General features: G+C 39.6%; 1 protein-coding gene across 1 annotated transcript in view; it reads left to right on the top strand.

Moving 5' to 3' along the window:
- Positions 1-14,476, top strand: part of LTBP1 (latent transforming growth factor beta binding protein 1) — a 198,152-nt gene that overhangs the window by 114,520 nt on the left and 69,156 nt on the right. The window contains 3 exon segments of the mRNA XM_042461184.1: positions 5,182-5,280; positions 12,680-12,805; positions 14,317-14,442. Of these exon segments, the coding sequence (XP_042317118.1) occupies positions 5,182-5,280; positions 12,680-12,805; positions 14,317-14,442 (351 nt within the window).

Here is a 14,476-nt window from a genome sequence, read left to right as displayed (position 1 = left end):
AATTAGAAGTGCAAATGCAATATTAGGTCCTCTGCAAAGTATAGTGTGTGATATACCTGCTGTGCTACAATATATTTAAGAGATTTACCTTTTCATGATGAATTTCAATGCAAAGCATCTTTTCCCAAAGGTGGTGCTGAATTGGGGTGGGTGGGGATGGCAGACCATGCTAAATTACTCAGTTTAATATTGTAATCCCTCATGTTGCTGGTTCTTCTGCACCTTCAAGTGTTTACATCCTATGGTGACCCTACTTGGCAAGTTTTCTTCCAAGAAGGTTTGCCCTTGTAGTCTTCTCTGGTTGAGAGAATGCAACAGGGATTTGAACTTTGGTCTCCCAGAGTCCGAGATCAACATTTAAACAACTACACAAGGCTGATTCCCTCATGTTGCTAATAACCTCTGAAACAACATTGTTTTCATTGCAAATCTTCCCCATACAGTTAGTTAAATTTACATTTAAATCATACAATCACCCATTTAATTAAACAAAAGAAATTAATTTCAATTCATAAATTAGAAGAATTTGGTTGGCTCTTAGACCAGGGTTAGAATCAGAAATGCTATTTATTTATTTATTTATTTATTTATTTATTTATTTATTTGGAGCACTGTATCTATCCCCTGCTCTTCAGCCACAAAGGTTCTCAGAGCAGCTTACAAATGGTTAATTAGGCGGTTCCCTGCCCTCAGGCTTACAATCTAAAGAGACATGACACAAAAGGAGAAAGGAATGGCAGTAGGAAAGGCGATCAGGTCCAGCCGTTCTTCTCTTCCTCTGAGGCTGGACCATGGCAGATGAACTGGAGGGAGGGCTCTCCTTCTTACTCTAGGAGCCCTGGTGGCACAGTGGTTAAATGCCTGTACTGCAGCCACTCACTTAAAACCATAAGATTGTGAGTTCAAGACTAACAAAAGAGCTCAAGCTCGACTCAAGCTTGCATCCTTCCAAGGTCGCTAAAATGAGTACCCAGACTGTTGGGGGCAAATTAGCTTACAGTTGTAAACCACTTAGACATTGCTTAGGCGGTATGGAGAGGTATATAAATGAAGCTTGTTTTGTTTAGGCTAGGCCCTATGGAGCTGCCCCCCCCTCTCTTTCTGAGGCCAGATGGAATCAGATGGACTGGAGGGAGGGCTCTTCTTTGCAGGAGCTTTTCACACGCACATTTAACCCGCCTGCACCCTAACAGGATGCAGCCAGGACATGGGTTGCAGGCGGGAATTATCGCATGTAATTCGCCACTGATTCTGCCGGCTAACTACCAGCCCGGCTACATCCTAGCTCTCGGGTGTGTTTCGGAGGCCACTTTTCAAAGCCGGGAGCTTTCAGACCAGCCAATGGAGCTGGGCCTTTCTCTCTCCCTCTGAGGCCAGATGGAATCAATTCTTACTTCACTCAACTAATTAGCTAATGGGCTTGTTGAAACCATGGGTAGCTTTGGAGCTTAGATTAAAATCTGTTCTGTTAAAAGCTCATAATGGTTTGCTAACCATGTTTCGTGCTAATGCTGCTGCCCTGTTACTGTATCATGTAGAGATATAGCAGTGATGGGGCAGTTAAACTAGGGAAAAAGGGGACATCCCACCCCCCTTTCTACTTCTTCCCCCATCTGTGGTGATAATTGTTGTCATGCCAGTATTCCTTTGAATATTATGGTGCTGTTGCCTAACATCAGGTCAGTTCATAATTAAACAACATCCATCCATGACTAGATTGCAAAAGGGAATGCTGTTCTGCTGGGCAGATGGTGGGCAGTGCCACCTGAAGCTGGCCCCAAAGTCATTTTTTTTTTCATCTTAATTTGGATTCCACTAATTCTGCAGTTTGATTGTTGTCTTGTCCTGGTTTTTTAGATTTGCTAGAATTTCCATTGTTAGTGTCTAAGAATATGGGTAGAGAAAGAATTGCCTTTTCCTACATATACCTGCCTATACATTGAGTTCATCATTGGAATTTCTTCATCAGGTGTCCCTATCTTATGAGGCTGTGCAGGTTACAACTAATAAAAATGTATTTTCAATCGTTGCATCCTACATCTAGAATGGAAGGCAAACACCTTTCTGTTGTCTAAAAGCTTTTTAAAATGTTAACTGAAGTTGATTTTATCTGCTCCTCGGTTGTTTATGTGCAGTAAAAAAGATGCACGTATTTGTGCACTTTCATTGATTTTGTTTTTAACAATTTGTAAGGCGATATTTCTGAACAGCATTATCTGTTTTTAAAAACTGATTCTATTCAAGGAAGGAGGAGAAATGTCTACTTGCAAGGTGGGAGGAGAGACGTTCATACCTCCATGTCACATTCCTGATCTCCTTATCATGGTTACCACTATGTTGTTTTGTCTGTTAATGTTATGTTTGTATCAGGCCTTAAAAAGGAAGTATCTGTAAAATAGTTCTGTTTCTAACAGGAGAGCAACATAGTAAAAAAAAAAAAAAATCAAACAGTAGTTTAAAAATCAACAGTCAGTCTTTGCAACATTATTAATCTTTGGGACCTAACTGCTGTACAAAATAAGTCAGTTTGAGTCTCCCTTATCCAAAATGCTTAGGATCAGTGTATTTTGGATTTTGGAATGTTTTCAGTTTTGGAATACTTACATATCAGGGCCTTTCTCACTTTCAGTTGTGGGGAGGGGGCAGTTCTGTTCACCATGTTCTTCCACAGGCTGAAGTGAGTGCATGGAGAGGGGGAGATAGGCCAGACTTAAGCTCTCCTGGCTCTGTGTCTTGGCCAAGGCTCACAGGGAAAGTGCTGCTTTGGAGGCGTCACTGCACACCTATTACTGGTACTTCCCACTGGATGAGGAGGAGAAGCCAGCAACAGTGGCTGGGGACACAGTAGTAGAACTGCTACACTGCTTCCCTTTCCCTGGTGTCACAGCTGCTTCTACATGTTTGTCTGCCCTGAATGCGATAGAGCCCATGAACCACTGCTTGTGGGAGATGGACTCCTCCTTCCACTCATTTTGCCCTCAGGGAGCTAGTGTGGCTGTGGGGCTGCTCTCTTGTGCTCTCCTTCCAGATGAACACAACCAGCCACCTGGCAACTGCAGGATGAGCAAGGTTGGAGACGTTCACCAGCAACTACTGCTGCTGAACCCTGTTCTAGACCTCACTTCACGTGGGTAGTGAAGGAACAGCACCCACTGCGGCCGCTGTTTGTGGAAGTTTGGCTGGAAACTTGTGATTTCCCTCCCTACCTTCACTGCTGCCCTGTCATATCAATGATCAAAAACATTGTGGATTTTGGAATATTTTAGATTTTAGAATTCTGCATAAGGAAGACTCAACCTGTATTGTGATACTGTTCTGGTTTGTATATACTAGCATTACAATTCAGTATTTGTAATAGATCAAACAGTAGGAATGTTCCAAAGCCTGCCTATTCAGTGGGCCCTTGGTATCCACTGGAGTTTGGTTCCAGGATCCCTCGTGGATATCAAAATCTTTTGATGTTCAAGTCCCATTAAATACAATAGCATAATAAAATGGTGTCCCACATATAAAATGGCAAAATCAAGGTTTGCTTCTTGGAATTTATATTTTTTAAAGATATGTATTTTCAAGCTGTGGATGAATCCACAGATATGCAAAGCCGATTGTATAACAACTGAATCACATAATTATTATTTATCTTGCATACTTTTCTGGTTCTGTTCATGGCATACAATGTAGAAAGGCAACTTCATAATTAGCAGATTAGTTGGTATGTGTTTTTAATATGGAATTTATTAAAAATTTGGCATCCACTGGGGTTTGGTTCCAGGAGCCCCCTTGGATACCAAAATCTGTAGATGCTCAAGTCACAGTGGTGTAGTAAAATGGTGTACCATTATATAAAATGGAAAAATCAAGATTTGCTTTTTGGAATTTAAAATATATATATTTTCAAGCAGAGCATAGTTGAATCCGTGGATGCAGAATCAGTGGATATGGAGGATCAGCTGTATTTTTTTCTACCTATAAAAGAATATTCCTGAAAGAAATAGAAAGAAGACAGGAAAAAATATATACTCTGAGGCAAAAGCTCCAATGTTCATGCAATATGCTTGTGGAGCCCCGTGAAGCTGTGGATTGTGGCCATAAATCACAAGCTGTCGAGAATTGATGATGAATCTACTAAACTCAATGGAGGTTGTGCAGCAGCTGTGTCTGGTTGATTATGCCCACAAATTTTATGAGTAGGAACAGGAAATATGGAGGTGTACATGCCTGAGAGTAAAGTGAATTGTAGGCTGAATTGAAATGGTGAATGACTTGGATGTCCTTAGGCCTATATTTGCATCTCTGAATTTGTTGGATACCTACTAAGGGGCAAAAGAGACAGCCCCAAAGGAGCAGCTTGCCACTGCCCCTTTGAGTGCCGGTTCAGGGCTGAAGCAACCACAAATGCCCCAATCTGGCATTTTTCCAGCCCCAAAAGAAGCAGCAAAATGCTGTTCCTTTTGGGAGCAGAAAAAGGGCACCTTTACTGCCACCACGGCACTTTTCGGCACTCCTTTTGGCATGCAGTGTCTGAGCGCTGTGCCAAAGGAGTGCCGTAATGCCATCCACTGTGCAGGGGGTTGATAGTGGCATGCAGTGTTCGCTGCCACAGCCCCACTCCATTCCATTGCTTGCCCTTTTGCCCGCTCTGTTTAGCCTCTTAGGCACCCAAATACAAGTGGAAGATGAGAGGAATTATTAACATATTATTAGTTTGTTTTTTAAAATCTTCCAGTGATTCCTAGGCTGTGATACATGATTTTATTTGTCTGACAGTGCTCAAGATTTGTTTGATACCTGCTTGAATAAAAAAAGGTGTCAGTAAACCTTCAGAATAAAAAAAAAGTGTTAGTAACCCTTCAGGACCCCTTCAGTGTTAATCTTTTCATGTTCTGTGTATATTGCATATTTAGGAAGACTTATAACATTTGAAAGGATTGCACATAGTTTTGTAAACACATGTACTCATGTCTTGCCTAGAAATACAGCCAATAGTAATTTAAAAAGATATATAATTGCTTCAGTATTATAATTTTGGAAGGTTTTAGAAGGTATAGCATGTACCTGTTGGAAGCCTATTGTGTCAGGGCTTGACCACAGTTTTCCTTTGTTTATTAATGTAGTAAACCATGCATGGATTTAAAAATGTCTTCCTCATACATAAATGGCTTTTCCTTTTCTTTCACACAGTAGTAGTTGAAAAAACCTCTCCTCCTGTGCCTGTTGAAGTTGGCCCAGATGTCTCTACTTCAAGTGCCAGTCAAGTAATAGCACCAACTCAAGTTACAGGTATGATGCATATTTTCCATCCAAAAACTGATGGATGCATATATATTACCCCTCTAATTAATTGTTACTAGAGTATCAAAGGAGAAGAATTCAGCCACAGAACTCAAGGAGATGCTGAGCTAAAAATGTTCTGTTCAGGAAGAGAGAAGGATACATTGAACGGTTTGAAATTTTTCTTCAGAATTTCTGAATATGTGATTGGGTATAGTTTTTAATTGACAAAGGCGATTACTGTATGAAGGTTTTAAACCATGATTAGCTGCAGAAAAAAGTGGCTTTAGTGATATTAGCACACAACACCTCCAACCCATAGCTGCATTTAGGATGTCACTTTTCATGGATAGGAAAACCCTGTCAATGACCTCCCAATCACACTAATCCCCACATGTGAAACATCACAGCTGGGCTAGTTGCAATATTGGCAGTCACATAAATTCTGATTGCCTTTATTTATTTTTCTATTTATTTATTTTTTAAAATCACTTGCAGTTGCAGAGCTCCAGAATTGCTTTAAAAAGTTAAAATAAATAAATAAAACACCTGAAATGCATGTTGGGTGGCTCATAAGACAGGGAGGTGGGGTTAAGAGGGAGTCAGGAAAAGAAAAGTGCAGTTTTAATCAGCAAGTCTTAGTATATACAGAACAGCTTTAGCCTTACATACTCTAGGTCATTGGCTCTCAAATTAAGTAAACAAAATTAGTTTGTCTCCTCTGTTCTTTCATAGTTCCAAGCAGACATAATGCCCTCATTCCAAAAAAAAAAAAAAAACTGAGAAAGTGACCAGAATTGTTATGATCTTTTTTTAACCATTTCTTTCATAATTCTAGAAGAAAATATTCCATAATCATTTTTTTCCAGAAAACAACAGGCCTATAAAGACAGGACAAAATAAAGCTGTTTCAGGTCACTTTGGAGGTATGCTGTTTAAATGATGCATGCATCCGAAGAGTCAAGAAACTGCGCCAAAGCCACACTCCTGTTCCAATGAGTACAGGCCCGTTGTTTTCTGGAAAAAAATGATTATGGAATATTTTCTTCTAGAATTATGAAAGAAATGGTTAAAAAAAGATCACCACAATTCTGGTCACTTTCTCGGTTCTTTTTATTGGAATTAGGGCATTATGTCTGCTTGGGACTATGAAAGAACAGGGGAGACAAACTAATTTTGTTTACTTAATTTGAGAACCAATGATCTAGAGTACGTAAGCCTTAGGACTGAAGCGTGGCTTTGGCGCAGCTTCCAGACTCTTAGGACGCATGCATCATTTAAACAGCATACCTCCAAAGTGACCCAAAGCAACTTTATTTTGGCCTGTCTGTATGGGGCCAACTAAATGCTCAGGAAAAGAACCTCAGAAATAAACAGTGTTTTCAGGCCCTTCACATCTCTAATTTCCTCTTGCAGCATTTTGCATACATATCTTTTAAGCATGAGCATACATCTTGATGGCTGCTCTCTAACTGTAGAATTCTAGTTTCTCCAAAGTATTTTCTAGATGAAGTGTATCTTTTTCATATGGGTATGGTTATAGTGGTTGAGAATGAGCTGAAGTTCCAGTTTTTGCTAGATATTAGTTCCAAAAATTTCAAATTTCCTTTCAGATTTTATTACTTCAAGATATTGCCTGTACAGAGATGTGAAGGCAGGGGGCCAAAAACTTTAATAAACAGATTGCTATAAAACTAATAAATTCTGATCTAGTCAGCAAAAAATGCCTAATAGGTGTTAGAGGACTTTTAATCCCATTTAAGAGCACTTTACACCATTACATTTGTTGTTGTTGTTGTGTGCCTTCATAGAATCATAGAATCATAGAGTTGGAAGAGACCGCAAGGGCCATCCAGTCCAACCCCCGGCCATGCAGGAAATCCAAATCAAAGCATCCCTGACAGATGGCCATCCAGCCTCTGTTTAAAGACCTCCAAGGAAGGAGACTCTATCACCCTCCGAGGGAGTGCATTCCACTGTCGAACAGCCCTTACTGTCAGGAAGTTCCTCCTAATGTTGAGGTGGAATCTCTTTTCCTGTAGCTTGCATCCATTGTTCCAGGTCCTGTTCTCTGGAGCAGCAGAAAACAAACTTGCTCCCTCTTCAACATGACATCCTTTCAAATATTTAAACAGGGCTATCATATCACCTCTTAACCTTCTTTTCTCCAGGCTAAACATCCCCAGCTCCCTAAGTCGTTCCTCATAGGGCATGGTTTCCAGACCCTTCACCATTTTTGTCGCCCTCCTTTGGACACGCTCCAGTTTCTCAATGTCCTTTCTGAATTGTGGTGCCCAGAACTGGACACAATATTCTAGGTGAGGCTTGACCAAAGCAGAATACAGTGGCACTGGCATTGTGGCGCCCAGAACTGGACACAATATTCTAGGTGGGGCTGACCAAAGCAGAATACACTGGCACTGGCAAGTCATTTCCAATTTAGGGTGACCTTAAGAGGGACCCATCACAAGGTTTTCTGAGGCTAAGAGTGTGTGATTTGCTAAATGTCACCCAGTGGGTTTCCAGGGCTTTGCAGGGATTTCAAGCCCTATCACTAGAGTCATAGTCCACTCAAACGACTATGCCATGCTGGCTCTCATTACATTTTAGTGGTACTCATGAATAGACCTATGTTAAGGTATCCACAGTGCAAACTGTAACATTTTAGTGGGTAGGTATCCTGTATAATGTATCGTCCAATTTATTTATTTATTTCTTCTTTTTTCTTTTTTGCAAATACAAGTGAGCTATGTTTTAGTTTGCACATAATATTCCCAATAATTAACCATAATTAAGCAAACCAGGAGTGGACTTAAAGAATCACTCACATGTTCCTTCCATCACTTTCCCCCATTCTATAATGGTGCAGATTTTCCACTTTCTGATTCTCACTGTCAACCACACTTTATAGCATTACAGTTTATATTTTATAATTGAGAGGCTGGAACTAGACTGTTTTTGTTGCTATTCTATTCCTGACTTCCTATATTTGCCCTTAGCATTTGTTCAATAATTGTCCTTATCACTGTAGCTCATCCTTTTACAGTGGGAGTTGAGGAGCAAGTATGGTCATCCTTCATCCCTCACTATTGGCTATGCTGTCTAGGAATGATGTTGGAGTCCAGCAACATCAGAAGGACCACCTATTTTACACTAACATAGATATTGTCTCAGTTTGAGTCATATTACAAATTTTACAAAGTCTTAGAACACCTTTATATTAATAGAATCTTCATAGAATCATAGAGTTGGAAGAGACCACAAGGGCCATCCAGTCCAACCCCTGCCATGCAGGAAATCCAAATCAAAGCATCCCCAACAGATGGCCATCCAGCCTCTGCTTAAAGACCTCCAAAGAAGGAGACTCCACTACACTCCGAGGGAGTTTGTTCCACTGTCGAACAGCCCATACTGTCAGGAAGTTCCTCCTAATGTTGAGGTGGAATCTCTTTTCCTGCAGCTTGGATCCATTGTTCCTGGTCCTGTTCTCTGGAGCAGCAGAAAACAAGCTTGCTCCCTCCTCAATATGACATCCCTTCAAATATTTAAACAGGGCTATCATATCACCTCTTAATCTCCTTTTCTCCAGGCTAAACATCCCCAGCTCCCTAAGTCGTTCCTCATAGGGCATGGTTTCCAGACCCTTCACCAATTTAGTCACCCTCCTTTGGACACACTCCAGTTTCTCAAAATCCTTTTTGACTTGTGGTGCCCAGAACTGGACACAATATTCCAGGTGGGGCCTGACCAGAGCAGAATAGATGGCACTATTACTTCTCTTGATCTGGACACTATACATTTATTGATGCAGCCTAAAATTGTATTGGCCTTTTTAGCTGCCGCATCGCACTGTTGACTCATTTTCAACTTGTGCTCTTCTTGGACTCCAAGATCCCTTTCACATGTAGTCTCATTCAGCCAGGTGTCCCCCATCCTATATCTGTGCAATTTATTTTTCTGCCCTAAGTGCAGTACCTTACATTTCTCCATGTTGAATTTCATTTTGTTAGCTTTAGCCCAGCTTTCAAATCTATTCAGGTCATTTTGAATTTTGATCCTGTCCTCTGGAGTATTAGCTATTCCTCCTAATTTGGTGTCATCTGCAAATCTGATAAGTATGCTCCCAATTCTGTCATCCAGGTCATTGATAAAGATGTTGAATAACACTGGCCCCAGGACAGAGCCCTGTGGGACCCCACTGGTCACTTCTCTCCAGGATGAAAAGGAGCCATTGTTGAGCACCCTTTGGGTTCAGCCGGTCAACCAATTACAAATCCATGTAACAGTTATTTTGTCTAGCCCACATTTTACAAGCTTGTTTGCAAGAATGTCGTGGGAAACCTTGTCTTAAATTACTTAATTAGAATTACTTTTTCATAATACATGCATATATTTTTATATCTTCTTTTTGTAATCATGATTTATGTCCAGTTGCTGCACTCAACTGGAATAGACCATTGAATCAATGAAAACAAGAATCCTCTGTCATGGTCACATTACATAACTACATTACATAACTTTATGTAACACAGGTGCTATGAAGCCTTGTTAGTGAATTGTGAAGGTGCATACCTGTGAGCCGCCTTGGGTCTTTCTGGGAGAAAGGCAGCATATAGATTAAATAAATAAATAACAGGACACCAGTCATAGTGCTCTGATGTGCATTGGGTTCTACTGATGCACATCAGCACTCCCTAGTAGGTGTCTTGATGCTCATTGGTACCAGTGCACATTGGTCATTTTGCCCATTCCCTTATGTAGTAATAACAGCCCTTTGCTGGATACAGATGTTACAAGACTGCCCAATTTTAATTCCTGCAAACGTAAGTCCACTTACAAAGATGTTAGTCTCGAGTAGAATTCCAGCCAAGATGTACATATGTGTTGATTTCCAATTCAAACTTTGATTCAGTGTGTCTGTTTTGAATTAGGATTAGCAAATGATTTAAACCTTTATTACTGCATAGATGTTGTGCTGACAATAATGTCTCTGTGTTGCTTATAGCTTATATTACTGTTGGTAGTATTTCTCCATTTCTCTTTGTCTTTCATCTGAGAGTTTTTAAGAAATATATGGTAAATGATTTACAGTCCGGTTGAGCTCTATATTTAACAGTCACAAAACGAGATATATATATATATATATCAAGCTTTCCACTCTTTCAGAATTAGCTTGAAACACTTGTTTCTTATGACTGGCACGCAATTGGGAGCTATTCTTTCTCATGTGTCTGTAACATAGCAACGTATTAATGGCTCTCCTCCTGAGTATCTGTGAAAAAAGTTCTGATCCACCCTTTTCAATAGATCAAAGAATTGCAACATGGGTGATGTTATTTCTATATTCTCTTGGCTCTGGAACTTCCTTGCATTCTCTGACATCAATTTATCTTTGCAAAAGGGTTTTCTTAATTAAGTATTACCAGCTGTGTAGTTTGGAAAAAACTTACTGATATATTCCAACATATTTTTCAGTGTCTAAATTCCATTTTTATCTCTGTATATTTAAAAGTTATGTATTCGTGGAATCTTAACAACATCAGTCAGTATTACATTTATGGTTAATAAACAGTTGTTTAAAATGTACATACCATTTATAGGCTACACTTTAGCTGGCACTCTTAGCAATCTGCTTTTATCTATTTATATTTCTAAATATAATGTTATAATCCTGCCTCGATCTTTGGAGAGGCAGGAAATATAAATAAACTCTATTATTATTATTATTATTATTATTATTATTATTAATAATAATAATTAGATTTTCTCCAAAGGAGCATATATTAAAAAATCTCTCTTGAAAAGGAATTTCATAGTTCAAAAAGAGCCTTGTCCCATGTTCCCACCAAAGTAATGTTTTTTGATGGTATAATATACAGCATGGACTTGTTTGTCTTTAAGCAAACAATTGATTTCATAGAACTATTTTTAAGATAAATGAAAGAAATAATGCAAAATATTTGATATGTCAATAAAAGGGCAGTAGAAATAATGACTTCTGGATATTCCATAAGAGTTTGTGTTAGTGAAATATGTAATTGGAGATATAAGTCAGTACCCTTCAGCTGTCAGCTTTCATCAGCGAGGACAGAACATTTTGAGATGAAACAACTTCCCATACTAGATAAGTTCCAAAAGAAAATTTTAAGAAGCAGACAGTGTACAGAAAATTCAAATTGTAGAACTATCTATGCCCTTGGTAATGTGCCAAAATGCTGTAGTGCAAATAATGGATGGGCATCTTGGCATTATCAGTAAGCATTGGACAGCATGTTGACAAAAAAACAACATCCTGTTTTTAAAATATTTTTCTTTGCTAAAATCTTCGAGTTTTTATATGCTACAGTTAGTACAGTTGATTTACTTAATTTTATTGTGTGCACTGGGCACAAAGCCCTGTTTATGATGTGGTTTAAAATAAAGAATGAATGGACCTGAACATATGTAAGAACATTCATCCATTTATTTATTTATTTATTTAAAAGGAAACTAAGCAAAAGATGGGCCCCTGTATTAGCCCCAACATGCTGAGTGCTGGTGCAAACCCTAGTGAAAGGTCTGTGCATAATTAAAATAAAGAACAGTGGAAGAGCTCTTTAGAGTATATCTTCAGCCCATTCCAGCCCTCCCCTTCCATGCCCTTTCCATGGGAGTATTCTGTTTCAAGTTGGGCTGTGTGAATTAAATCCAAGATCCAATCCCTTGGTGAGAGTTTTACCCTGTTATTGCAGAGAGAGCCACCCATGCTTCTTGGAACAGAGGCTGTTGCTGCACATAGGCTTCAATAAATGAGTCACACGATTGAGGCCCAATTTAGAAGTACTGCTCCCATATGAAAATGGGAGATTAAAAAACTGTACTATAAGCTGGAAAATACTATCTATGCCAGCTGAGTATCCTAGACCAGAAGGAAGTAATTTGGTGTGTGCTACTTAGATGTTTTAAGCATAAGACATCTAAGTAAAAAAAAAAAAATCCAACCCACAAATGATAGAAAGGATGTCATGCAATGGCAGATATCATGGTGTGAATTGTCAGTTCTCTTTGGCAATTCCAGTAGCATGATGAGCATGTCAAACACTGCCAGAAGAAAATGGTATAAGCAGACATTCTGAAGAGCTTTAATAGACACAGTGTATTTTACAATGTGATGTGTGGCGACATTATGTTTATGTGTAAATAGGACAAAAGGGAAGGAAGGCCCTTTTAGGAAATCTTTCTGGATGTGCTTTCTGGTGTTGAAACACTGCATTCAACTAACTTCTCAGCAGCAATCATTTGTAGAGCCACTGGACTGATATGCAAGCAGATTGAAGAGTTTTCTCTTTTAAAAAAAAACCTGATAATAGTGGGGTTACTAAAACATGTTAAGTAGTTTGCTGTAAGTATGTGCATCTTTTTTATTTAGAAATCAACGAATGCACTGTGAACCCAGATATCTGTGGAGCAGGCCATTGTGTTAACTTGCCTGTGGGATACACTTGCTTCTGCTATGATGGATACAAGCTTAATGATCAACAAACCAAATGTTCTGGTATGATCCATTTTCCATTCCTGCTTTCCTGTTGATAAACTGATCACTCTCTAAAATACCCGAAGATGTGTAAGCATCTGTAAAAAACTGATTATAGTAGATATGAGTGACTCATTTACTTGTTATCTCTCAATTCTGATTAAAATATAATCTTAAAACAATAATATACATTAACCCATTTCTTCCTCATTCTAACAGCATCCTTTTCGGACAACGCATGACCCTACTCCTAGTTCTGGTGCCGGTAGTTTGGACGATGTATAATATTCTTAAAATGAATTTTAAAAACACCTCTTATTTCAGATTTTCTGGGAAGATCAGGAGCCCTCCTTTCCACAATGGGGCTAGTTTCTGCATAGGTGCTCCCACTGATCTGGCCAGTGCATGTCGCCAGTCACTCATTCTGAAGTCAGAATGAGATGTCAGGCCATGTGATAGTCACTGAGCACCTTCTTCTGAACACAGGAACTAGTGACTCACAGTGGTGACACATGTACCAGGTGGCTCAGCAGGACACCCATGCAGACAGCTGCCCTGATGTGGAAATGGAGGGCCAGGTAATAGAAGGAGGCTAGTGGAGCTGCAAGGCCAGGATACTCCTAACTGCCTCCAAAGTATCCAGCCCGGTTCAGACAAAGCCGAGGCAAACTGGTTTCAAGTAATCTATCTGTTCTGTCTACCAGTGCAGTAGTTAGAATGCATGAAGGCATTTGCAAGAAACAAAACAAAAGCTCAGCTTTACTGGGTACAGTAAAACTCTGTGAATAATAAATGAAGGAGCACTGTCACTTAACCTGATTTCCAAAAGGAACCAGAATCAGATTTTCTTTAATGTTCAATGTCCCTATGCATAAATGTATAGGTGCCAATGTGAAGTTGAAGACTTTCATGCCCAGCATCCGTAGGTTTTTTTAGGGTTTTTCGGGCTATGTGGCCATGTTCTAGAAGAGTTTCTTCTTGACGTTTTGCCAGCATCTGTGGCTGGCATCTTCAGAGAATGCTTGCCTGGAAAGGAGTTGGGTGTGTATATACTGTGTTTCGCAACCGTGTGAGTACACTACCTCCTCAACTACCTCCCAATGTGTCTCAAGCCTTGCTGATGTACGCACACGCACCTTCCTCGATCGCCACGCCCATTCCGATCGCTCCTTGCGCAGACACACATCCAGGAGTCTAGATTTAACTATCTTCCTAGCTATTTTTCTCATGGCCACATAGCCCGAAAAACTCACAAAAAACTATGTATAGGTTCCCTATAAAAGGCCACTACTTAGAAATATCATTGATTTCTTCTCCAAGGAAACTCAATACTTGAAACTGTAAGCCAATATGTATGCTTTTTTAATCAAAATTTTATACTGAATCCTTACTGCTCACCACTAAGGAAACAAATACATGCTCACAGTGTCTGTCTTTCATTTTAGTGTCTTCTGATTCTCAGATGGAGTAAAGTGATGGTTATGACAGAGTATTGCTTTTTTGGTCTTCATACAGTTTTATTTCTTTAACAGATATTAATGAATGTACTCAGACTCCACATCTCTGCTCCCTTGGGCGTTGTGAAAATACAGAAGGAAGCTTCCTGTGCATTTGCCAGGCAGGGTTTATGGCCAATGAACAAGGAACAGACTGTGTTGGTAACTACTGTGCAGACTCTTAAAACTTAGGGCT

The sequence above is a fragment of the Sceloporus undulatus genome, chromosome 1 (genome assembly GCF_019175285.1).
Source record: "Sceloporus undulatus isolate JIND9_A2432 ecotype Alabama chromosome 1, SceUnd_v1.1, whole genome shotgun sequence".
Lineage (NCBI taxonomy): Eukaryota > Metazoa > Chordata > Lepidosauria > Squamata > Phrynosomatidae > Sceloporus > Sceloporus undulatus.
The sequence above is the reverse complement of the archived record's forward strand: the minus strand, read 5'-3'. Positions and strand labels throughout refer to the sequence as shown.